The following is a 27,628-nucleotide window of genomic DNA, read 5'->3' on the forward strand; positions in this document are numbered from 1 at the left end:
CTTTTTTAAGCACTGTGTAGGTATTAAAAAAAAAAATCCCTGTCTCCATGCCTGTGGGAAGATGTGGGTAGGTGGGGAGACCAATGAGGATGAGGCTGGTGTGTGAACCAACCATGAACATCTAATAACTGCATGGCCATGGGGAGGGGGCTCTGCAAAGACGGAAGGCTGATGAATTCAGAGGTTCCAATGGACCAGAAGAGACCAAGTGGTCTTCCGTAAGAAGACTTGATCTGGTACTTTACTGGCTCTTCCCTTGATGTGAATGTGGATTTTTCCAATGTTAGAGACGGTCTAAATAGTCACGCTGATAAAATGATTTCTAATACCATCTTCTGTAGTGAACTATTCAGAGAATTAATGCTTAAAGTGAGCTTTACCGTAACAAAAGCAGAAATAGTCCTCGACGGCTTTTCTGAGTATTTCCGTTTCTCCTGAATCAATCTGCATCCCGTTGGCAGGGCCTGGGGGTTTCACCTCCTGCAGCCCTTCGGCAATGCCTGTAAACGAGTGATCAGTACAAAGTCAGTATCCAAGTATCTGTACTGTGCGTTTCCTTAACGTCCATGCTTCTGGTATTGAAAGGAAAAAGGAATAGACATAAAACAAGATCTTTTTTTTTTTTTTAATAAATTTATTTATTTATTTTTGGCCTCGTTGGGTCTTTGTTGCTGCGCGCGGGCTTTCTCTAGTTGCAGCGAGCAGGGGCTACTGTTCGTTGCAGTGCACGGGCTTCTCACTGTGGTGGCTTCTCTTGTTGTGGAGCACAGGCTCTAGGTGCGTGGGCTCAGTAGTTGTGGCGTGCGGGCTCAGTAGTTGTGGCTCACGGGCTCCAGAGCGCAGGCTCAGCAGCTGTGGCACACAGGCCCAGCTGCTCTGGGACATGTGGGATCTTCCCGGACCAGGGCTTGAACCCGTGTCCCCTGCATTGGCAGGTGGATTCTTAACCACTGCGCTACCAGGGAAGTCTAAAACAAGACCTTTTAATTAAAAAAAAAAAAAACACAACAAAGAACAGGCTATTTCTGATGAACAGGATAAAATAACATAGTGATCACCTCTGAAATGAATCTACTGATAAACAATAAATAATTCAACATATAAGGAATTATTAGTAGTTCAGAGGAAATGGTAACAGAAAATTGTTTGCTGGGAATTCCCTGCCGGTCCAGTGGTTAGGACTCTGCGCTTCCACTGCAGAGGACTCGGGTTCCATCCCTGGTTGGGGAACTAAGATCCTGCAGGCCAAGTAGGGAAGCCAAAAAAAAAAAAAGAAAAGAAAATTATTTGCTATCCAGTCTGCAAGTGACAGTCACTGTGTAGGAAGACCCTCAGCACTGGGCAGGTTTGGGACCAGCCCCCCAGTCAGCTGCTACTGCAAAAGTTTTGAAACTGTTTGTTTTCATCAGGGTTAGTCAGGACACAGAAACCACACATTAATTTGAACAGGGAAAGTTTAATAAAAGAATTATTAGTGGGACTTCTCTGGTGGTCCCGAGGTTAAGACTCTGTGCTCCCAATGCGAGGGGCCCGGGTTTGATCCCTGGTGAGGGACCTAGGGACGAGCCATAACTAAGAGCCTGTATGCTACAACTAAGACTTGGTGCAGCCAAAAAAAAAAAACCAAAACAGAATCATAGTAACAAGGATGAACTGCTGAGGGGTAATGAGAACTCTAAACAACACACAAGTAACAGGCAGCAGGAGCATCGACCACCGCAAGGGCTGAGGGAGAAACTAATCCTGGAAGAGAGTCCCCCCGAGGCTGAGATCCAGGCCTCTCTGGGGAGGAGGCAGAGTCTGCAGGGGTGCCATAAACTGGGGCTGGCAAGCATGGACCCGTCCTCTAGCGGTGCTAGTGGAAACCACTGGCAAGTGGCCCCTGGGGTGCCGCCAGATTCGCTGTTGCAGGGAAGCTGTTCCCTGGGGCGGTGGCAGAACTCTGGAAACCACCCATGGGGTGATGCCAGCAGAACTTTCTAGGAGGCCCCTCTCTCAGGCGCTGGTGGAACTAACTCCCTGGGAAATTGCCGGTGGGTGTGGTGCCCCTAAGATTTCTCTGGGAAGCTTCCTTCTGGAACTTTCTGGGACTTCTGTGTGAGTTGCCGGGCAGCTGGCTGGGATGCAGGGGAGCCAACTGGATGCTGTGTGCGGCAGGGGTGCCCCTGGGAATCCCAAGTGCAATTGGTCACCGTGTGCTACAGGTACAAGCAGGTGTGAGCCCACTGGAAACGGGAAGAGAAGTGTCTTCCTCCTCCAGGGACCTCCTGAAAAAGCCTCCAAGGTAGGTCCTACCTAGGCCAGCTGCCAAGGGAGAAATGTTTACAGGGGCCAGTTCCAGTATCACAAGGCAGGACAAAGAAGGGTGGACTTGGAGTAGAGAGGCAGTAACTTGAAAACCGTCAAAGTGATTTCTTGGGCCAGAGAGGCTTGTACAATGGAGTTACGTTCTAGGGTCAAATGTAAGGCAAAAATCATGCACAGACAGAATTATACTTGAAAACCCTCAGACATCCAGGAAGTACAGGATATATATAGCTCTGTGTAAACAATTCTGCAAAGCAATTCCTAGGCATGTTCACATATCAGAACCAATTAGGCTAAAAGAAGGAAGCAGGTGAAAACGTGCTATGTGTGCTTGGTCATTCAAACAATTTTGGCCCACAGGTAAAATAAGAGGTAAACAGAATAACTGACAGTACTGCCTGCAGGTTTAGTCCAGGGGTCAGTGAACTACAGCCTGGGGCCACATTCCTGCCCACGGCCTGTGTTTTGTATGAGCTGTGAGCTAAGAACGGTTTTTCATAGTTTGAAATGGTTAAATAAGTTCAAAAGGACTTACTTCATGACCTGAGAAAATAACACGAAATTCACATTTCAGTGCTGTAAATAAAGTTTTATTGACCAGGTGCATTCATCGCCATATCACCTGCTTCTACTTTCGTGCTACAAAAGCAAGGTGAGCGGCTGCAACAGAGGCTGTAATGACCCAGAGACTAAAACATTTACTATCACTCCCGTTACAGAGAAAGCTCGCCAGTCCCTGGTTTACTTTTTATTGCTTTAATATTAAGCACCTATAACCCTGACCCAGGTTGATTCTAAATTCCTTCTGTTTTGAGGATTAAATTTGTGAATGCTTATACAGCAGGGAGTTGGTTTCTAACTTCAGAAGGCAGGTAAATGTGTTTTTGATGCAATTCCATGATAATTTTTCCTAACTTTCAAGACAGCTTCTAGAGAAATAACCATCACACGTTCAAGAATGACACCCAGTATTACTGTCCAGCGATGGCAGAGAACTGTGTGTTTGCCAGGAACAATGAACGATAAGCTCTGGACAAAATGAGAAGATAACTACTTGAAAGCACTGAAGAACAACCAGAAACAGGCGAAAGCAGGAAGGAATGCTATCCTCGAAAGAAGGGAAGCACACATATGGGATGAGATGCACATTGACCTGGCTTTTCCCCCATGGGAACTCCTGACTTCCTGTGGGACTCAGGGAGAAATAGAGCTTAACCGAAAAGCAGCAGTCTTAGTGAAACGAGGAAATCTATGTCACATATAAGGACTGCCATTGTGGTTAAACACTGAAAGGGAAATTCAGGAGAAAATGAGTCACAGAGGTAGGAGACCTAGTATCATCATAGCATCTTCCCTCAAATTCCTGCTTCGTCTCCAAACTGTGCAAGCACAGGGTGAGGCTTTAAGGAAAAGCAACATCTGGAAGGTAAATTGCTGAGCAGAGATTTAAACAGCTGTGTGGTGCCAGAAAGACAGGGTTTGGTATTCAAGATCCACCAAGCTCGAGAAGCTTGTTTAACACCTTGTGAAACTAAGGGGCACATCTTAGGAGGAGGAGCCGCCTTCTGAGACTAAGAGGGATGCTCTAGGGCCAAGGGCAACTCTCATCCACATGGGGACAGGGTGACCTGCCAGTAACTTAACTGCCTGCCAGAACAAAATGCAATTTTACTTAGCAGATTTTTACAACATATCATGCATAATACCCAGTATAAAATGAAAGATTTGTAGGAATGTGAAGAAGCAGGAAAATGTGACCCATGACCAAGACAGAAAAAAAAATCTATAGACGTAGAACCAGAAATGACCCAGATGTTGAAATTACCAGATAAGGACTAAAACAACTGCTATAAACACATGAAAGACCTTTTATAGGGGTGGTGAACACAACAAATTAATATAAGGGAAATTGCAACAGAGAAATGAAAATGCTAACCAGAAAAGGAAGAAAGAAAACGCAATTTTAGAAATGGAAAATAATCGGAAATGAAAATTTCACCAGATGGACTTAACAGCACCCTGGATACGGCTGAAGGAAGAATCAGTGCCCTCAGAGAAATGCCAATAGAAACTATCCAATCTGAAACTTGAATACAAAAAGAAAAAGTGGGGTGGGGAAAGGAACAGAGCCTTAATGACTTGTGAGACAATAAATAGCAAATTTCTGGACTTCCCTGGTGATGCAGTGGTTAAGAATCCACCTGCCAGACTTCCCTGATGGCACAGTGGTTAAGAATCTGCCTGCCAATGCAGGGGACACGGGTTAAAACCCTGGTCCTGGAAGATCCCACGTGCCGTGGAGCAACTAAGCCCGTGCGCCACAACTACTGAGCCTGCGCTCTAGAGCCCATGAGCCACAACCACTGAAACCCGCGCACCCTAGAGCCCACGTGCTGCAACTACTGAAGCCTGCCCGCCTAGAGCCTGTGCTCCACGGCAAGAGAAGCCACCGCAATGAGAAGCCCGCGCAACGCAACTAGAGAAAGCCCACGTGCAGCAACGAAGACCCAATGCAGCCAAAGATAATTTAAAAAAAAAACATTAAATAGCAAATTTCCTTCTCTGTGTAAATTAAGAAGAGAATCAGAATAAATATTTGAAGAGATATGAATGGCCAAAAATGTCCAACATTGATGAAGACGTCAACATGCAGATTCAGTAAGCTCCACAGACCAAGTAGGGTAAAAACAAAGAAGGCTATAAATAGGCATTTCATGGCCAAACTGCTGAAAACCAAAGATGAGACAGAGCTAGGGAAAAAGATACATTACCTTCAGGGGAACAAAAATAAGAATTCGAACCTGACTTTGTTATCTAAAACAAACAGTGGCAACCAGGAGGAAATGGAATGAAACTTTGAAAGGGCTGGAGGAAGAGAATTCCCTGGCGGTCCAATGGTTAGGACTCCATGCTTGCACTGCTTAAGGCGCAGGTTCAATCCCTAGTCGGGGAACTAAGATCCCGCAAGCCACGCGATGCGGCCAAAAGAGAAAAAAAAGGGCTGGAGGAAAAAAATTGTCAAGCCAGATTCTATATCGAGTAAAAGCAGTCTTCAAAAAACAATAAGGACCTACTGTATGGCACAGGGAGCTATATTCAATATCTTGTAATAACCCATAATGGAAAAGAATCTCAAAAAGAATATATAAATATATGTATAACTGAATCATTTTGCCGTACACCTGAAACTAACATAATGTTGTAAATCAACTATACTTCAAAAAAAAAATTCTTCAGAAATGAAAGCAAGGAGAATGATGTTGGCAAGATGGCAGACTAGGAAGCAATGGGCCTTCCTTCCTCCACAGATACACCAAATTAACAATATACGGACCAGAACATCTCTGTGAGAACTCTGCAGACCAGCTGAGAAGCTATGGCGCCCCAGCCATTGGAAAGCCAAGAAGAGATTTTAGCACAGGGGTAGGAAGGTTTGCAGCATTTGCTGTGCCTATTCATGCTTCTCCCTCTACGTGGCATAGTGCAGAGCAGCTGCGAAGGAACCCCCAGACTGGGGCTCCTCCCTTGACGTGGAAACAAAAGAGTGGACTGTGTGTCCAACATTCTGGCTTGTCTGGGGGTTACTGGAGGAACTGATTTATATCTTGCCTGACTCAGAGCACTGACTTAACTCAGAGCTGCAGTTCTGTGGGAGACACCAGGGGGCGAAAGAGATTCAAAAAGGTTTGAGAGGTTCTAGAACAGCCAGCGGGGCTGATGGGTGGTCTTCTCCTGCACGGAGCCAGTAAGCAAAGACTGGGAGACGTGGTTGTTTTTTCAAATGCCCAGGAAAAAATCCCAGGGGGGGAAAAAAAAATTACAAGGCATACAGAGAAGCAGGGAAACAAGGCCCACTCAAAGGAATAAAATAGAACTCCAGACACCAATTCTCAAGAAATGTAGATCTATGAACTACCTGACGAAGAATTTAAAATAAAGATCCTCAATGCACTAAAAGAGAGTACAGAAAGACAACTAAATGATACATGAACAAAATGAGAGTGCTGACAAAGAGGAACTATAAAAATACCAAACGGCACTTCTGGGGCTGAAAAATCCGATAACTGAACTGAAAAATTCATTAGAGGTGTTTGAAGGCAGACTGAGTCCCATTCCATGCTATAACATGGCTGAAACCCCAGGATGCTATGCCCAAAGTAAAATAATCCAGGCGTTAATAGTGTAAGTACTCTGATTCCACTTAGATGAGGTGTGTGAAATAGTCACACTCATAGAAACAAAGGAGAATGGTGGTTATCAGGGGCCAAGGTAGTGGGGGAAAGGGAATTGTTTATTTAGTGGATATAGGGCTTCAGATTTGCAAGATGAAAGAGTTCTGGAGATCTGTTTCACAACAATGCGAATATACTCAACACTACTGAACTACCATACCCATAAATGTGGTTTAACGGTAAATTTTATGTTTTTTTTTAAACCACACACACACACACACACACACACACACACACAAATGAAGGCAAGGTAAATACATTTTCTGATAAACAAAATCAGAGAGGGTTTCTTACTATTAGACCCACACTAAAGGAAATGCTAAAGAAAGTTCTTCAGGCTGAAGGGAAATAATTCCAGATGGAAATCCAGAGCTACAAGAAGGAAAAAGGGGTATTAGAAAGGGTACATATGTAGGTAAATATAAAAGATTATTTTGAAAAATTTTGGAAAGTGATTGCTTAAAACAAACATCATAAGGTGTTGCAGGATTTATAACATATTAGGGCTAGACAGAAGTAAACAGAATTATACTGTTTAAGGTTCTTACATTGTAGGTGTAGTAGAAAAATAGTAATTTTAGGTTCACTGTGACAAATTAGGAGGGCATATTATAATCCCAAGAATAACCAAAAAAAAAAAAAACCTAAAAGAGCTGAAATGTCAATAGAGGAGATAAAATATAATACAAAAAATTTCTCGATCTAAAATAACACAGGGGGTTTCCCTGGTGGTGCAGTGGTTAAGAATCCACCTGCCAGTGCAGGGGACATGGGTTCGATCCCCGGTCTGGCAAGATCCCACATGCCGCAGAGCAACTAAGCCCATGTGCCACAACTACTGAGCCTGCGCTCTAGAGCCCACGAGCCACAGCTACTGAGTCCACATGCCACAACTACTGAAGCCCACGTGCCTAGAGCCCATGCTCTGCAACAAAAGAAGCCACCAGAATGAGAAGCCCGTGTACCACGATGAAGAGTAGCCCCCGCTGGCCACAACTAGAGAAAGCAGGCATGCAGCAACGAGGACCCAATGCAGCCAAAATAAATAAATAAATAAAATTAATTTATTAAAAAAATAAGAAATAAAATAACGCAGGAAAGTCTCAAAGGAACAAAGAATATATGAGATGAATAGAAAAGAAACAGCAACACAGAAGCCTTAAACTAAACCATATAAATGATGACATTAAATGTAAATGGATGAAACAATCCAAGAGTCAGATTTTCAGACTGGTTTTTACAAAAAAGACCTAACTGCATGTTTACAAGAGACATAGTTTAAATATAAAGTACAGAGAGCTGAAAGTAAATGAATAGAAAAGGATGTGCTATGCAAATATTAGTCATAAGAAAGCTGGTGAGGCTATATTAATACAAGACAAAGGAGACTTCAAGATCAGGAGGATAAATGAAACAAAGAGGAATATTTTGTGAGGAAAACAAGGGTCAATTCAGCAGGAAAACATTACAATCCTAAATTTATATCTAATAACGTTCATATTCATATCTTCAACATGTGTGAAGCAAAATGTACTAACCAAAAGGAGGAACAAATATGCAATATAGTTGGCTATTTTAACAATCCTCTATCAATAATGGATAAGATAATAGGCGAAAATTGGAAATGATACAGATGAACTGAATAACATTTAACAACTTGACCTCATTGGTCTGTTAACTGCAGAATCTAAATTCTTTTCAAGGGTACATGGACTAGTCACCAACATAAATGATGTGCTAAGTGATAAATTAGGTCTTGATAAACTCAAAAGGATTAAAATCATACAGAGTATGTTTTTGGACCACAATGGGATTTAACTAGAAATCAATAATCCCTAAATTTCCAAATATTAGGAAATTAAGCAACATGCTTCTCAGTAACCATGGGTCAAAAAGAAATTACTAGGGTTCTTAGAAAATACTTTGAACAAAATCATAATAAAACACAACATATCAAAGTCTGAGGGTTACAGCTAAAGCAGAACCTAAAGGAAAAATTATAACTTTAAATATTCTTTAAAAAAACTCAATGACCTAAGCTACCAAATCAAGAAGCTAGAAAAGAAAAGCAATTAAATTCAATTAAATAAGGAAATAATAAAGAGCAGAAATAAATGACAAAGAAAACAAAGAAACAATAGACAAAATCACAAAGCCAAAAGTTGTCTTATTGGAAATTTAATTAAAAGAGATGAATGCCTTACAAGATTTATCAAGGAAAAAGGAGAGAAAACATATTCAGAGAAATATGAATAACTTTATATATGAAAAATTAGCATGCACTGTGAAAATTTTTTAAAAATCTGTGATTCAGTTTCAACGATTAGAAATCCAGTTGGCAGCTGACGTTGATCTGAGCATACCCTTCTTGTTCATCAATTACATGCTCACCATCTTATTTAAAGATTGCTTCATTTTTTTAATCTCCTTGATAGTAGAGACCCTAAGTTTGGTCTTAAAAGTCAGTCCGAATCAATCACCCTCTCTCCTATATATATATATATATATGATCTTTTATAGATATAGGTTTGTTTTGTAGTAAAATGGTATACAGTTGGCCCTTGAACAACATGAAGGTAGGGGTGCTGGTGAAAATCTGTGTATAATTTAGTGTCGGCCTCCAGTATCCACGTTTCCTCCGTATCCACGGTTCCTCATTTGTGGTTTCAACTAACCACAGATGTTGTAGTACTGTAGTATTTACTATTGAAAAAATTCCAAATATATATGGACCTGTGCAATTCAAACCCATGTTGTTCAAGGGTCAACTGTATACATATAGAGAGAGGATATATACATCCTTTGCCAACCCTTGGAGACATCAATATATCTATACCCATATCTCCCTACACACACACACACACACACACACACACACACCCTCTGATAAACTTTTTTTTTTTTTTCCTTTCTTGGTTCCAGGGAATACAAGATTGCTAATTCAATACCTGTCAGATGACCTACAGTGGTAGAGATAATCATTATACAGCATGTAGGTTTTAACACACTAGACTAGTTTAGCTCACAGATGACCACATATGCTCACTAATGCTCCCTGTAACACATATCGGTACACTGAAGGCCCTGAAAGTCCTACATTTAAAAAAAAAAAAAAGACAAAGGAGTATAATGGCTATTAACTGAAAGAAAAACCGAATAGGCCTTGAAGGAGTTTTTCCCTTTCCTTTGGGAGGGAGTAAAATAAGAGTATTTTTGTTCAATTTGGTTTTATTTTAGGAATGAAAGACAGTTTCCTCTATGTTCTTCAAATGTATTCTACAAAACCAGGGCCCTGCAGAGGATACAGTGTAAAATACATTGACCGTGCTTCTTGGAGTCGGTGTTTTGCTAATCAAAGGGATGTGTCGGAACCATTTTTAGGATAATGCTTATGGCATCTTAGAAGAAAATAATACGTAAGTCTTGCCTGCCAAAATTCTAAGATTTACGAATACAAAGGATAAAATTGTTAACACCTACAGTATTTTGCAAAATCCTTCTGCAAATCCGTTCTGGCATTGATAAAAGCACGTCCTTTCTCTGTTCCAACGACAAACACGTCTGTTTCATACATTGCAATGCAGGCCACTTCCGCCTTGGACTTGGCCAGTTCTTTACACTGAAATGGGAAAAAAAAGAATGAAATGTTATCTGCAAGGGTAGGTCTGGATTTTTGTGGGGGCTGTGAGGTCTGCCTTAAGAAAAAAAGTACAAAATTAGGTACAAAACAAATATTTCTTTAGAACGAGAAAAACCACCAAGAAAAAAAAAACACAAATTTTATCAAGCAAATACCATTAACATCATAAAACCACGAGAAGAAGATTTTTATTCAGCACCTGTGATGTTTGTGATTTATAATAAGAAATGTATATATTTGGTTGTCTTCCACTGTTTCTGGCACAAAGCTCCTAAAACCCTTGGAATTTTCTAAGAGCGAGATAAAGGTGTCTTTTGCTTTGTTAATGAGGTGACTTTGGGACCAGCCTAAGGATGGGGGCTGGCTGCTGGGAAAACCAACCAGGTGATTAGAAGGTGGGAACTTTCAGTCCCACCCCCCGACCTCTGGGGAGGGGAGAGGGGCTGTAGATTGAATCAATGGCCAGTGGTTTAATCCATCATCCCTAGGTAATGAAGGAAAAGACAAAAGGATTGATGAACAAGTGGAGATTTAGGGAGAGTGGTGCACTTGGAGAGGGCATGGAAGCTCTGTTCCCCTTTCCCCACACCTTGCCTTGTGCATCTCTCCCATCTTTCTGTCCTTGAGTTATATATATCCTTTTATAACAGTCTAGTAAATCAAATGCTTCTCTGAGTTCTGTGAGCAGCTCTAGCAAATTAATCGAACCCGAGGAGGGGCACGTGGGACCCTCCAATCTATAGTGGGTTGGTCAGACGCACAGGTGACGATGCGGGCTTGCCAATGGCATCTGAAGTTGGGGGAGGGGTAGGGAAGACAGTCTTGTAGGACTGAGCCCTTAACCTGTGGAATCTGATGCTCTCTCTAGGTAAATAGTGTCAGGATTGAGGTGAATGGTAGGACACCCAGCTGGTGTCTAAGAATTGCTTGTCAGTGTGGGGAAAACACCCATGTTGGAACTGAGTACAGAATCTTGACACGCCTGTCTCATGTGCCTTTTTTCCCTACATCTTTGGCTGCAGACTCTGCCTCTTCCTGTGACAAAAATTTCATAATATCATTTTCTATGAAGAGAATAGAGATAATTTAATGTTTCCTCCAATGTGATTACCTTTTTATTATTGATGATAAGGATGAATAAACATGAAAATTCATACCACAGACACACTTGCTGTTCTTCGTGGTGCTACAGACAAGAATTCTGATAAATTCTACTTTATGTAGTTCCTTTCAACAATTTAAAAGAATGTTTGGTGTATTTATAACTGAATACGCTATGTTACTGAGTATCTTCCTGACCAGAGGGAACTTCCGTTTTGACAACGCATCGATGAAAAACAAATCCTCTGTTGACAATTACACCCATTTAACGACTGGAAGAATTTTCCACAGACTAGCTGCTGGCTCTGTACATTTAAAACCTTGTTTCTCCTCTACTACCCACATACTTTTGGAGTTGGGAACATGTTCACACCACAATATGACCTCGGGTCTTGTCCCTTGATGTCGAGTTACCGGAAGAGTTGACAATCGGATTATTCCTGGAAACCGTTCCTATACCAGGACATCTAGCAATAATTTACCCAGACACAGAAATAACATCAAGCCACGTAATACTTACCACTAAACTAAAACTAAATGTAATCTCCAACCCATCTTCCCCTTCTTGAGACTCCCAAAATGCCCATCTCCACTCAAACATCACCTGACACAGTGGCTTATGGGGGGCAGAATAATGGCCCCTAAAGATGTCTACGTCCTAATCCCCAGAGCCTGTTATGTTACCTTACAGGCAAAAGGGACTTTGCAGATGTGATTACAGTTAGGATCTTGAGATGAGATTGTCTTTTTTTATTTAATTAAAGGTCTTCAAAATTTAATTTTATTTATTTTTGGCTGCCTTGGGTCTTCGTTGCTGTGTGCAGGCTTCTCATTGCAGTGGCTTCTCTTGTTGCAGAGCATGGGCTCTAGGCACGCAGGCTTCAGTAGTTGTGGCACGCGGGCTCAGTAGTTGTGGCCCACGGGCTTAGTTGCTCTGCGGCATGTGGGATCTTCCCAGACCAGGGCTCGAACCCGTGTCCCCTGCATCGGCAGGCGGATTCTTAACCACTGCACCACCAGGGAAGCCCGAGATGAGATTATCTTGATTATCTGGGTGGGGCCACAGGGGTCCCCTAATGAAACCACAAGGATCCTAGTATAAAAAGAAGGAGGCAGAAGGGGATGACAAGGGAATCCAAGGGCACATTGGTGCCCTTGCTGGAAGGAACCACAGGTCAAGGAATTCCAGCCCGAGGAGCTGGGAAGGGCAAGGCACAGTTTCTCCCTGGGAGCCTCCAGAAGGAGCACAGCCTGTTGACACCTTGATTTTAGCTCTGTAAAACCCACTTTCTGCCTTCTGAACTCCAGAACCGTCGTCAGATAAATGTGTGGCGTTTAAAGCCTCTAAGTTTGTGTAATTTGTTATAGCAGCAAGAGGAAGTTAACACAGGGCTTGTGACAGAAAGAGGAAGGCAGAACAGGAGACAGCAACCTTAACTGATGTGGTGAAAAGATGTCACTTCAGCAAATTTTACAAAAACATATGTGCATGTGTTGCTAGGATCCCCCAAGGCCATGGAAGTGGCCAGTGCAAGGCAGGTGCCCAGAAGCTTTTAAGTTCCATTAACTTCATGGCAAATCTATCTCTGTGTCAAATGAACCAAAAATTCAGCTCTTTATCTAAAGTATAGAATCTGGTATTAGGTGAAGTTATCAATCTTTAGTCTTACTTAGGTCATCATTGGTAGAAAATATCTTTTTAAAAGCATTTTTTTCTCATTATGATATATGCTGTTATAAAAATTTTAGCAGATACAGAAAAGTACACAGAAAAAGAAATCACCTCTAATTCCATTACCTAAAATTACCCACTATTCACATTTTAAAATATGCACACACAATTTTTAAAAACAAAATTAGAAACATTCTACTGTATATAGGTTGGCATTCTGCTTTATTCACTTTTCATTATTTCTGAGCATTTATAATACTGAAAAACCTGATTTTTGAATGAATATATAATATTCTATCCTATGTATATGCCATAGGTTAACCATAACATTACTGAAGTTATTTTCCTGGTACAAATAACACTACAATAAACATCCAAGTTGTATGTCAATTGTACCTCAAAAAAAAAAAAAAATTCCAAGGATGTAAACATTTCCGGACACGTTTATTTCCATGGGCTGGAATCATGTCAGTGGCTCACCTGACTCAAAGGGTATAAATTCTTTTATACCATCGTGCCACCCTGACCCAGTGATCCAGATGAGCCTCACCAGTGACACGTTGGTGCCACGCACCCCTGACGCGATGTGATGAGAAGATGAGGCATCTCACCTCTCCGGTCTTCTTTCCATAACCCTGGTCTAAACAGGAGGGCTACGTCAGAGAAACCCAAACGGAAGGAGATTCGATAAAATACCTGACCGGAACTCTGCAGAACTGTCAAAGTCATCAAAAATAAGAGGAGTGCTTCCCTGGTGGCGCAGTGGTTTAGAGTCCACCTGCCGATGCAGGGGACACGAGTTCATGCCCCTGTCCGGGAAGATCCCACATGCCGCGGAGCGGCTGGGCCCGTGAGCCATGGCCGCTGAGCCTGCGCGTCCGGAGCCTGTGCTCCGCAACGGGAGAGGCCACAACAGTGAGAGGCCCGCGTACCGCAAAAAAAAAGAGATTGAGAAACTGTCACAGATCAGAGGAGCCTAACGGGACAGGATGATTAAATGCCATGTGGGATCACAGGGTGGAGCCTGGAGCAGAAAAAGGACATCAGTGGAAAAGCTGATGAAATTCGAGTGAAGTCTGGAGTTGGTTAATAGTGATGTACGGTATTGATCTATTAGTTTCGGCAAATGTACCATAGTTACATATAACGTGCCACAATTATGTAAGTTATGGGTGAGGAGTATGTGGGGGCTCTCTGTATGATCTTTACAGCTTTTATTTATTTATGTTTTTGGCCAGGCCACGCGGCTTGGTGGGATCTTATTTCCCCAACCAGGGATCGAACCCGGGCCCCCTGCAGTGAAAGCACAGAGTCCTAACCACTGGACCACCAGGGAAGTCTCCAGCTTTTCTGTAAATAGTAAAAGTATTCCTAAGTACGATAACATTTTATTAAAACACACACACACACACACACACACACCTCGGTTTCTGAAGGCTCGAGGAAGGGGTGAGTGAGAATAACTGTTTAATGAGGGCAGAGTTTCAGTTTAAGAAGATGAAAAAGTTCTGGAGATGGGCAGTGGTGAGGGTCACACAGCAGTGTGAATGTACTTAATGCCACCGAACTGTACACTTAAAAATGGTGAAGATGGTAAATTTTACGTCATGTGTATATATATATATATCCTACCACACACACACAAAACTTGATTTTCTCAAGAAAATGTCATAGCTCCCATCCAATCCGTCGGTAAGTCCTAGCAACTCTACCTTCATCAGATCTTTGTGGTCCCATTGCTTCTTATGTCCGCCACTCCCACCCTAGTCCAGGCCACCAAAACCTCCCACGTGAACCATGGCCTGCAAACTGGTCTCCCTGCTTCCACTCGTGTTCCACAGTCATCGACTGTTGACACAAACACCCCCCGCCACTGCCATCACTCCTTTGCTCAAAACCTTCCAATGCCTTCCCACTACCTGAGGGAAAAAGTCCCAGTCTTGATATGATCTGGTCACCAGCTGCCTCTTTTTTTTTTTTTTTTGGCTGCAACGTGTGACATGCGGGATCTTAGTTACCCCGACCAGGGACTGAGCCCGTGACCCCTGGCATTGGGAGCACAGCGTCTTAACCAGTGGACTGCAGGGGAAGTCGCAGCCTCTTGTACTTGACCTCTGACCACATCTTCTTTCCTCACTCTGCTCCAGTGTTACTAGACTTCTTGATATTCCTTGAAAACACCAAACTTGTTCCTGCCAAGGGGCCTTTGCACAAGCTGTTCTTGGTGCTTTGAACACTCTGCCCCCAGATACTGGCCTGACTCACTTCCTCACTTCATCTAGGTCTTTGCATAAAGGGCAACTGCCCAGAGAACTTCTCCCAGACCACCGCCCTTAACCATCTGTTCTCTCCCTTAAACCTCTGTTTTCTGACCCTTGTTTTATTAATTATTTTTTAAAAATATATTTATTTATTTATTTGGCTGTGCAGGTCTTAGTTGCGGCATGTGGGATCTTTAGTTGCGGCATGTGAGTGGGATCTAGTTCCCCGAGCAGGGATCGAACCCAGGCCCCCTGCATTGGGAGTGCAGAGTCTTAGCCACTGGACCACGAGGGAAGTCCCCCTGACCCTCATTTTAAAATAATATTATATTTACTGATACACACACACAGAGTTTGTTTATTGTCTGTCTCCCCAAGTAGAACATGAAATCTATGTGAGGGGGACCTTATCTGTCTTCTCAAGTCTTCTGGCCCCAGCACCTAGAAGACCTTGACATATAGGAGCTGCTTCATGAATATTTGTCAAAAGAAGGAATGTGGTCAGTTCTGGGGTAAGATATTTCTAGTTCTCTTCAAATAGGTCTGATGCTTTTTAAAAAAATTCATTCCAGGGTTGTTGTTTTTTTTTAACATTTTTATTTACCCTCAGATAATCTAGGATAATCTCCCATCTCAAGATCCTTAGCTTAGTCACATCTGTAAACTTTCTTTTGCCAAATAAGGTAACGTTCACAGGCTCTGGGGATGAGGACAGGACATCTTTGGGGGCCGTTATTCAGTTTACCCTAAGTTGCTTTAAAATTTTCTCTTTATAGTTGGTTTTCTACAGTTTAAATATGATGGGTCTAGGTATGCGTGTGTGTATGTGAGTGAGTTACCTGTGTGTTTGGTATTTTGCCAATGGACCCAATAATGTTCTTTATAGAAAAAGTAAATCTCTCTCTAGATTTTTTTCTGGTCCAGGATCCAGTCCAGGGTCGCACTTTCTATTGGCTGTCCTGTCTCTCTAGTTTCCTTCCATCTGGAACAGACAGATCTCCATCTTTGTCTTTCGTGAGACTGACATTTATGGAAGTGCAGCCCAGTTATTCTGTAGGATGTCCGTAAATGTGGGTTTGTCCTATGCTTCCTCCTTGGAGGCAGGAATGCCAGGATGCAGCACTGCCCCTCCTCAGTTCCTCCCACCAGGCAGCTCGGGAGGTCCCTCCGTCCCATTACTGCTGATGTTCCCCTTGGTCACTTGATTAAGGGGGTGGCTGTCAGGTTTCTCTACTTTTATAAAGTTACTGATGTTCCATTTTTTAATCAATACGTTGTGATCAGATGCCTTGAGGTTATGTAAATCTCCCCTGAAATTTTCACCCACAAGGTAAGTTTTACACTTTGGATGTAAAACAGATGCATATCAATGGATTATTAATTTTTTAAAATATTTATTTATTTATTTTTGGCTGCGTTGGGTCTTTGTTGCGGTGAGTGGGGGCTACTCTTCACTGTGATGCACGGGCTTCTCATTGTCGTGGCTTCTCGTTGCAGAGCATGGGCTCTAGGCGCGTGGGCTTCAGTAGTTGTGGTACGCGGGCTCAGTAGCTGTGGCGCACGGGCTTAGTTGCTCCGTGGCGTGTGGGATCCTCCTGCACCAGGGCTTGAACCCATGTCCCCTGCATTGGCAGGTGGATTCTCAACCACTGCACCACCAGGGAAGCCCCTGGATGATTATTATTATTTTTTTGCCCCTGGATTATTAATTTACCTTTGACTTTAAACAAAAGTATTCTCAAACAAGGTAACGGAGGGGCCTTCATTAAATTTTCAGATCTAGAGAGATTACATTTATACAATTCCATCCATAATGTAAGAAAAAAATTTCTTAATTATCTGACGAGCCCGTCATCCCCTATAAAAAAGGATATGTGCACACAGATAGGATGTAACACTGAAGCTGAACATCAAAAGTGTCGGTGAAGTGCTTCACCGTTCTGATGCTCGGCAGTGATCCAACCACGTGACATTTTATAGATCTGCAAAGCCATCTCACCATGGACTCAAGGGCAGACACGAGGAACGTCACCACCATCCTGCTCTCCGAGGACTCCTCATTTGTGATGGGCAGGGTGGACATTGCTACTTGGGCCATGATCCCTAGGAAAGAGAAGTATTAGGAAAGTGAGTGGTAGAAATTCAGTGTCCTGCTCAACATGTTTAGAGCTGTGAGGGTCCTCACAGGTGACCTGGTTCAACCCTTCCTTTAAAGGTGAAGAAACCAACACTTAGAGACAGTAAGTGCTTTGCCTAAGGTCTCTGTAGAGCAATGCTAACTTTCCATAGTGTATTTTCCACTAAACCTAGATATCACCTTCTCATAAAATAAATTCAGGTATGCTAGAGAGGCATGTTAACTATTTCCCAGACGAGGAGGAAGGAAGGTAAGGAAGGTCCTTTATTGATCCCGTGTTGTTTTGTCAGATTTCAGCCCGACCATGTCTGGCACCACATTCTGGTCCACATACACAGGAAGAGGAGAGAAGTGGCTTTGTGTATTACAGATGGGAAGGGAAAATCCCTTCCTTCCTTTTCCTGCTAGGACTTCTGCATGAAAGCTCATTCTAATTTTCCCCAGACTCTAAATCAAGTGAGCATTAAAAAGTTTCTTTGCAAAAGTTTCTCTAACATCATAAAAAGAGTTCTTTGAACTAGAGCATATACAATGTAAGCACTTGTCATTGTGTCCTGCCCCTGCAGTATCTGGCTTAATTATGTCTGTAAGCAAAAGATAAACAGATCAACATAAATATGTATGTGGGAGGAAGCCTAAGGATCTATGGGGGTGAAGTACGGTGGTCCTATAAGGCTATTCAGAAATATTCGCAAACGTTTCTTTCAGAGCCCGTGGTTCAATTCCTTGCCCACTTGAAGGTATGTGGCCGCGTGCCTTGCCTTGGCCAAGGATGTCAGGGAAATGACGTCACTTCCACGCAGAGGTTCCTGCCACACTCCTTGCTCTGCAGTGGATCTGCCACGTTCCATATGGTTGGGTTCCAGATTGGGGAAACTGTGGATCAGACCCACAGCCAATCACAAGAGACCTCTAGGGCAAGCAAGGAATAAATCCTTGCTCCTTGAATGCACCAAAATCTGGTGGTGTTTTTAACCATCGCCTACCCTAGCCAATCTGGATGGATATAGCAGGCTGAAAAGGAATTCTAAAAATATAACTACTCATCTATCTAGATCTTCTGAAGACACTTGAGGATCCTTGAGGATCTCTTAGGTTAGAGCTGAGGTCTTCCTGAGAAAGAAAGAACGGAGACTAACTAGCATGTACAGAGCCATTAGGATGCAAATTGTTTGACTTAAAATTTTTTTATAACTTTCCCCATTGTGAAATAGAACATGAGAGTGTGACATCATACCAGGAACATAAATTAACAGGTAAGACCTGGGCATGAACAGGTGAGGAAATATACTTCAATTTGAAGATTTTATTTTATTTATTTATTTTTAAAAATATTTATTTACTTAGGCACGCTGCGAGGCTTGCAGGATCTTAGTTCCCCGACCAGGGATCGAACCCCTGCCCCCTGTAGTGGAAGCGCGGAGTCCTAACCACTGGACTGGCAGGGAAGTCCCAATTTGAAGCTTTTAAATAATTATCTTAATATCAAGACTTTGACACTCTTTGACACTTGTTATCACACCCATATTTGAAAACGGATAGAAGTCTGTGAATGTTGTTTGTCATAACAAGGACTCTATTCCCACAGAGCTGGAGTCAGAAAAAGCAGCAAGCAGCACCACCAAGGACACGTGTTAAGTCTTAGAAACTCTTTCCTCTAGCATCTAGATTCCATGATGATCACTAAGTACAGCAGGCCGAAGAAATGGGTATCACAAAGCATGAAACAGCAAAGGCACGCTATTTTTGCCACTTACCAGACTATGCACTTAGATTATGCCCTATCCTGATTCTTTGGGAGCTCAGAATATTTTCATTCATAATTCTTATTTTCCCTTTATTATCCCAGACAGAGAAAAAGGAGCAGATGTATTCTCAGGTTACAAACATGTTGATTTGTCCATGAAAAGCTAGACGCTGGGCAACTTCCTGCCTACTGCTGTTTCCACTTCTCACCTTCAATTGCTGTAGATCTGTTATGTCAATCACATTCAGTGTGTGTTAAGAAATGGGAGGGACACCATACCAACAGCCCGTGGGGATGCCACAGGCGAGGAGAGGTCCTATTCATTACCAGAACTTTTCGAGAGCATCTTAGTACTTTTTGATGGTAAGAGCGCTGGAGGGGACTGAGTCCCGTCAGACTTGATGGGGAAGGATGCATTTCGTTTGGGGCTTTCTGCTCTCTAGAAACGGCTGTATCTGGATTACAACAGAAATTCACCGAACTGTTCTTTGCCTGTCCCAAGAGGTCATTTCCCTGAATAGTCCTTTTTTTAAAAAAAAAAATTTATTTATTTGTGGCTGTGCCAGGTCTTAGTTGCGGCACACGGGATCTTCGTTGCCACGTGCAGGATCTCCTTTTAGTTGCAGCATGCGGAATCTTTAGTTGTGGCATGTGGGATCTAGTTCCCTGACCAGGGATCGAACCCAGGCCCCCTGCATTGGGAGCGCAGAGTCTTAGCCACTGGATCACCAGGGAAGTCCTCCCTGGATAGTCCTTAGTCAACGCTGTTCATGGAACATCCCCTGCACCCCTAACCCGGTGGCTGCATCCTCTCCTGCTCCCTTTGCCAGAAAGAAACTGCTATCACACAGTGGCATTAACAGTGAACACCAGAGGACACACCAAGTTAGGCTGGTGACGCAAGCTTACAGGGCATGAGGCATGATGGGCTGGTCCTCACAGAAGCAGGGGCCAGGAAAGCCAGGTTGTGGGTTCCCCAGACCACCAACCTGTTCTGGGACCCCAGTGGGCGGCGGCCCTCAGGTTCCTCCTCTATGACTAAATCAATCACTTACTATGAAGGTTCCTTTCACCTCTGAACTTCTATGGGCCCCCTCGTTTTAAAATCAAGGGAACCACATATTACATGAGTCTATGCATATGAAATGTCCAGAATAGGGAAATCTATAGAGACAGAAAGTAGATTAGTGGTTGCTTAGGGCTGGGAGGTGGGGTAGCTAAAGGGTACAGGGTTTCTATTCAGGGTGATGAAAATGTTCTACCATTGACTGTGGTGATGACTGCCCAACTCCATGCATATATTAAAAACCACTGAATTGGGGGTTTCCCTGGTGGCGCAGTGGTTAAGAATCCGCCTGCCAATGCAGGAGACATGGGTTTGAGCCCTGGGCCGGGAAGATCCCACATGCCGCGGAGCAGCTAAGCCCACGCACCACAACTACTGAGCCTGTGCTCTAGAGCCTGCAAGCCGCAACTACTGAGCCCACGTGCCACAACTACTGAAGCCCTTGCACGTAGAGCCCGTGCTCCGCAACAAGAGAAGCCACCGCAATGAGAAGCCCACACACTGCAACGAAGAGTAGCCCCCGCTCACCGCAACTAGAGAAAGCCCGCGCGCAGCAACGATGACCCAACTCAGCCAAAAATAAATAAATAAATTTATAAAAAAAAAAAAGAATTCTGATTAAATTACTTCATATTAAAAGGTCCAACTTGAAATAATTTTTTTATGCAAAATATTGGCAAAGCTAGAGTTTCACTCCAATTTCTTTTCTTTATCTTTACGTGTCAGCTGCATTACTTGTTGAAATATTAAAATAATTTTCCCATTGGAAGTTACAGAAATCTCACAAAGATTTTTAAATAAGCTTTTAAATATAGTGAACATGTGTTCAATTTTTATCTAAAATAAAGAAAATATTTGTTTTAAAAAAGGACTCACGTGGGTAAATTTGCACTGTTCTAAAGATAAACCTGGAACCAAGCTCTTTAATACCTTACTGTTTTTTAAAACTGTGATGAAGAAATATATTCTTGACCATTATCTTTCAGAGCTAACTAATTCAAACACTGTTAAAAAAAAAAAAAAAAGACTATGTCTCATTCAGCGGAGTCGAGTCTTACAATGGAAGTAGGTATACCAAAAGGCAAATTCAAGCATGGTCAACATTATCCGAGGAAGCAGTATATATCTTTCCCAGAGAGAACATTTTTCTTCCATGATTTCTTTCATTGTTTAGGGGAGAGGATTTTCTAGCTCTTTATCAGCAGATGCAACTTTGCCGACACCACACATTTTTTCAGGTAAGTAGTTCTGAAATCTGTCAACCACCCCTAGCGGGCTCTGCGTTGTCTATCACAAGTCCATCCCCTCTTTGGTGGTGGTTTCCCTTTTTTCTTAGAACTTTGCCATCGATAGATCTGTCTTTAGATTTCACGTCGTCTAGCCATAACTTTAATACTTTGCAGTCTCTCTAAAGCCTTATCACATACTTGGCTGGTCACCTAGCAGCTACTGGAACCCTCAAAGCCACAGTATGCTGACTCTCATGTTGATGACATGAATAGTGGATTCATCGTGACCTCTCTGTGACCTCTTGCTAAATCCTGCAGAGCCAGTTTTCCCTGCAGTGTTGACATGGGTCATTGTTTCTTCCATTAATCATCCAATGATGTAGTGTAGGGGCCACGATGTATGAAAAATACGTATTTTTAAACAGTAGAACCAGACACACTGTTGTGAGATGCTCACACTGAGCGCCACCAGAGATCTGAGCCCACTTAAGGGACTGGCATATTCCAGGCTCTTATGCTTGCACCTAATCTGTAATTACACCACAGTAATCTCTGAGAGGACTGTGATGCCAAAACTTTAACAGAGAATAAAATAACAGGCAGAATGAAACTAGGTGGAACTCAAAAAAGCTATTATCGGTTGGTGTCAACTGTGCTGCCAGCAATAATTTTAAAAATGTATGTTTCATAATTATTGCTTTGTTTGCACCCTTTACTTAACAGCAAATGGAGGCAGGAACTTCGTCTTTTACATTTTATGATTTAGAACACACCATGTGTCAACAGCACATCCAAACTAATGAACCATGGTTATAAGCTAATCATGTGGTTTCCCACCTTGAGGACATTTCCCTGAGAAACAAAATCATTGCATTCTAATAGTTAAAAATCCTTGACAATGAGAGCTTGTACCAGAGTTCAAACCCCCAAAGCCTATATGGTGATTAACTTTTCTACTGAAATCTAAAGCACCAGCTTTGTTCATTTAGATCACAGATTTTATATAGTGCTTAACTTTTTGCTTTTTTAAAACTGGAGATGTAAACTGAAACAACTCTCAAATCTCACAGTTTTCCCAGCAAACTTTGAGGACTTTCTCTCCTTTTCAATGTTATATTTTACTAATGAAAAGCAAACATCAAAACCAGACTACCACCTATTTTTATAAATAAAGTTTTATTGGAACATAGCCACACTCACTGGCTTGCATCTTGTCCATTGACTGCTTTCCTGCAAAGGCAGGGTTGCATGTGACAGAGACCACATGTCCTCAGAGCTGGAAATATTTATTATCTGACCCTTTACCAAAAAAATTTGCCCATCCCTATTCTAGAATTCATTTCCACCACTTAAATTTTGGAATGTCATCCACTCCATTTATCAAACCTCTGAAATCTTGAAATAGACACCAGCTTTATTTTTTAAACTGTTTCTAAATTTACCTTTTCAAAGGTTAATTTTTCAGGTCCCTGAGGCCTTGATTTTAATTAGCAAGTTCCCAAGGTGCCACCTTCTCCCTGACTCAGCCCAGGCCTACAGTAAGTGGAAACTACAAATGCAGGTGTACCTATTCAACATTCAACAGAAATGTATTGAAGTGGTCAAGAGGTACAAACTCCCAGTTATAAAATAAACTAGTCCTGGGGCATGGTGACTATAGTTAACAATACTGTACTGTATATTTGAAAGTTGCTTAGAGAGTAGATCTTACCACAAGAAAAAAAAATTGTAATTATGTGATGTGATGAGTGTTGACTAAACTTATTGTGGTAGTCATTTCACAGTACATACATATGTCAAATCACTATGTTGTACTCCTAAAACTAATACAGTGTTATATGTCAATTATATCTCAAGCTGGGAAAAAATATCCTAGAAAAAGAATAATAACAAATTTCAAGACAACCAGGACTCTTCTGGAATGACCAAGGAGTATGGAAAAGAATTAGACATAATATGTATTTTCAATGTCAAAAAATGAAAAAAAAAAGTCAAAATTAAATGCTTGGGAATTCCCTGGGGGTCCAGTGGTTAGGACTCCACGGGTTCAGTCCCTGGTCGGGGAACTAAGATTCCACAAGCCGTGCAGCGTGGCCAAATTAAATGAAAAAAAAAAAAAAAAGCTTAACAAATAATCAAGAACTTTAGCTTAGCCAAACAAATGTTTAAAATTTAAAAAAATGTAATGAGCACGTGCTATATGAAAACATACACTGCTGGCAGGAAAGACAAGGGGGAAACAAAGTGATTTTTATGTGAATAAAATCCACATCCTGCGATCTCGAGTTAGACAGACCCGCATAGATACAGGATAGCAGGTAATTTAGGCAAAATGAAAGCCAGAACCCCCCGAAATGGTTCTGAGTCGACAACCTGGGGGATGAGACTGAAAGCATGTTAGCAAGTTCTGCTTGAGAAGAGAGCTTCCAGGCAGCAGGTGTGGGCAAAGACCCAGAGCTGTGGGGCACTAAACAACAGGAAGGCAGAAAGAAAGTTGACCCTTTCCAAATGCATTAACAACTGCAGTAGCCTGGCGCCAAGCCCTGTGTCCACTGAAGGCAAGGTGGCCGGTCATACAGATCAAGCCTTCCTCTCCAGGTGGAAGAAAAGAAGAGAAAAGGCTGCTCAACTCTTCGACAGCAGCTATGAGCAATATCCAATTTGCCAATTTCCAATCCCGTATTTAGACATCTGCTTACTTCAAATTACCAGCAGGAAACTAAACGGTGGCATTTTTGGCTCAGCCATTCCATTCCTTGGTATGTACCCAAGAGTTGAAAACAAATGTCCACCCAAAAACTTGAACACTGATGTTCAACAGCAGTATTCATAATGGCCCCAAAGTGGAAATAATCCAAAAACATTCATCAATTGATGGAAGATGAAAATGTGGTATATCCATACAATGAATTATTATTCAGCCATAAGAAGGAATGAAAGAAGCCAGACCCAAAACACTCCCTTTGATGATTCTATCCTTAGGAAATACCTGGAATAGGCAGAGACACAGGGATACAAAGCACATTGGCGGTGTCCAGGGCAGGGATGGGAAAGGGGAATGACTGCCTAATCGATATGGGGTTTCTTTGGGGGTGATGAAAACGTTCTAGAATTACTGGTGATGGTTGCACAGCTCTGTGAATAAACAAAAACCACCGAATTATACACTTTTAAAGGTGAATTTCATGGCGTTATGTCAATAAAGCTGTTATTAAACAGCAAAGCTTGGGTTCGAAGCACGGGGAATATAGCCCTACAAACCTTTTTTCTCCTTTATCTCTAAATCATAATCGTGAGGGACTGTAGTCTAGGACCAGAGCCTTCTTCTGACCTCTAGGTTGGTTTTCTGCCAACAAACCGGCCACTGGTGGCCGCCCCAGTGACCACACCCACGACAAACCCCACACCGCGCGCCACTCGGCAACGTGCGCGACGTGAGGGGCGGTGTCGGGACACCGCCGTGGAACTGGGCGCAGTTACCAGGCAACAGCGTCTGACCCGCCCCCCCACTAACCAATCAAGCGCGTCCGCACGCTGCGCGGTATCCCCACGTACGCCAGCTGGAGCGTGACCTCACGTACATCGGGTCTTAGAGAGCCCAGAGTCTGCAGCACCCGCCCCCACCGCCTCCGCTCAGCCAATCAGAAGGAGAGGTATGCGCGTTCCGTGCGTGCTACCGTTGCCCCCGCGCCAGGGCTTCCCCGCCCCACCCCCACTCCTCGGGCCTTGCCCGCGGGGCGCCGGTTCGGGGGCCGGTCGGGCTGGCTGCGAAGGGGCTGCTTGCAGCCCGCGCGCCTGGGCGGGCGGTCTCCCCAGGCCTCCCCTCCGTCAGGCCCGCGGGACGAGAAAGTTCCAAGCAAAGCACCCGCTCTTAATGGCGGCTGCGGCGGGGGCGGGGTACGCACCTGAGGTCCCCGCCGGCGGGCAGCGCCCGGCCGGCCGCGGGGTCCGAGGGCTGAGCCACCTGGGAGTGGCCCGGGGGCCGAGGGCGGCGGCCGCAACCGCGAAGAGGCGAGGGCGTGTGGGCGGCGGCCGAAGCCCTGCTCTCCACTATCCCTTCTTTTTCTTTCTTTTCCTTTTTTTTTTTTTTTTTTTGGCTTCCTGGAAGGCAGCCTAGACTCGTGTGTCCGCAGCGCCCCAAGTGGGAGTTGCCGTTTCCGGTGCCGTGGAATAGTTCAGTGAAGTCCCTTAGTCCCGCTGTGTTCAAGGCCAGAAGTGCTCGTCCATCTTCAGTCTTAGATGAGTGGCTGCATGTGTCTGGTCTCGCCCCTGACACCGCCCCCGAACGTGGACTACTTTCTTGCTGTTATTTAATTTGATAGTTTCGTATGATTGCAGTTTGTACCTTTAAAGCGGTGAGGTCACAACTCCAGTGACCGGTGAATCTGCCTTAAAGCCAACGAGTTGTTATAATACTGTAACAACGTGTCCTCACATTTTGATGGGGGTCAGTGACATAACCAACCCAGCTGTCCATCAGATGGTGATGGCACTCCAGCAAGTAGTCGAATATTACTATAGTGTTGTTTAAGCAAAGTTACATATTTTATATATGCCAAAAGGAGAATAGAAACCTTTTACCCATTGATCCGATTTAACATAGCTGCCTTGTTTCTCGTTTTAAAGGAATATTCAGACGCAGTTGAAGGCAGCGTTCTCATTTTTTACTGTCTTGAAGTTATGTTCTAATACACATTTTCTTTTGCAAAAAGACAAGTGTCACGATTCGCTGACATTTTTTTCTGTAAGTGGCTCACAAAGATATGCTTCCTAGCAGAAGCTGCTAAAAAAGATGTTATTTCAAGGTAAAGATAACCATCCAGCAGTTAGTTGAGATGGTACCTGCTTTTTTTGACATCATTTTTAAAAGAGATGTTTGAAAATATTTCCATTATGTTATAGTTGATTCTTTCTGTTCGGAAGAGTTATGGTCTATAAATTCTTAGCAAACACTGAGCAAAACTGAATACTGCTCCTAGGAGAAATACAGGATTAGGTTTCTGCCAGCCTCTTCACATTTTGGTAAAACTATCAATACATAACCTTGTTTTATGTGTGTGTCTGTTTAAAGACACCTTATTTAATGTATATTGTTGATTCATTAGTTGAACTCATGGCCAACAGCTCTGTAACTCTTGTGTGAAGGAAGCTTAGCTAACACAAGTATTTTCTACGTAAGGCACATCGCTCCCTTGTGCTTGGGAATACTAGACAATGCTATGTTTGAGGACCATTTTAAACAGCAAAATCATCAAAAAAGAAAAAGAAAAAAAAAGAAAACCCACAAAATGTGGAAAGTGTAGCATTAAGTAGACCAGGAAAAGGACACTTGTTTACAGTGGGAGAGCTGGTGTCACCTTGTTCTACCTCAGCTGGGAACGTGCACGGCAGGCAAAACAACTTTTTTTGCCACTCTACTGTGTCTGCTAATAAGCAGGGAAAGCAGGGTGAGTATTGCTTTTAAATTTACCTATAAATTGTAGGTGAATTCACAAGTATGGGGTTAGTGAATAATAAGGATTGATTGAATTTTGTTGCCCAAAACAATGGGAGTACAAAACTCTCATACTTGAAAACTTAACTTGGAAACAATTTTCTAATCTGCTTTAAAATCTTCTATATGGGGGCTTCCCTGGTGGCGCAGTGGTTGAGAGTCTGCCTGCCGATGCAGGGGACACGGGTTCGTGCCCCGGTCCGGGAAGATCCCACATGCCGCGGAGTGGCTGGGCCCGTGAGCCATGGCCGCTGAGCCTACGCGTCCGGAGCCTGTGCTCCGCAACGGGAGAGGCCACAACAGTGAGAGGCCCGCGTAACAACAACAAAAATGGTCCAGTAACTCTCCACCTCAGAGTTAAGTGTAAATGTCTAGACTTAGGCTTCTGGCCAAGGTAAAGTAACAAGGATTGGATTTATCCTGTTGCCTGAAATGACTCAAAAATAAACGAGCAAAATACATGATAATGAGGGAAAATTATGAGCAGGATTTTGGCACTAAATTTGCCAATTTAAGAGAAATGGACAAATTCTTTGAAAGACACAAATTACCAAAGCTTCCTCAAGGGAAATAGATAATTTGAATAGCCCTATATCTATAAAAGAATTGGAAATTTAGTTAAAAATCTTCCCATAAAGAAAATTTCAGGCCCAGATGGCTTCACTGGTAATTTCTACTGAACATTTAAGGTAAAAATAAATTTACGCAAACTCTTCCCAAAACTTGAAGAGAAGGAGATACA

At 42.9% G+C, this 27,628-nt stretch overlaps 1 protein-coding gene across 2 annotated transcripts in view; it reads right to left on the minus strand.

Annotated features, from left to right (window-relative positions):
- Positions 1 to 25,746, minus strand: part of LOC111182058 (general transcription factor II-I repeat domain-containing protein 2) — a 54,241-nt gene extending 28,495 nt beyond the window's left edge. For both annotated transcript variants that reach the window (XM_022588118.3, XM_022588117.3), the window contains exons 1-4: positions 25,298 to 25,746; positions 17,213 to 17,316; positions 10,020 to 10,158; positions 381 to 500 (exon numbers count right to left, since the gene is read on the minus strand). In XM_022588118.3, the coding sequence (XP_022443826.2) occupies positions 381 to 500; positions 10,020 to 10,158; positions 17,213 to 17,311 (358 nt within the window). In that variant the 5' untranslated portion in view covers positions 17,312 to 17,316; positions 25,298 to 25,746. The remainder of the gene's footprint in view (positions 1 to 380; positions 501 to 10,019; positions 10,159 to 17,212; positions 17,317 to 25,297) is intronic.
- Between the last annotated feature and the right edge of the window lie 1,882 nt (positions 25,747 to 27,628).

Source organism: Delphinapterus leucas, chromosome 15 (assembly GCF_059928025.1).
Source record: "Delphinapterus leucas isolate spDelLeu-1000000601 "Yukka" chromosome 15, BTC_Dleu_Yukka2, whole genome shotgun sequence".
Taxonomy (NCBI): Eukaryota; Metazoa; Chordata; class Mammalia; order Artiodactyla; family Monodontidae; genus Delphinapterus; species Delphinapterus leucas.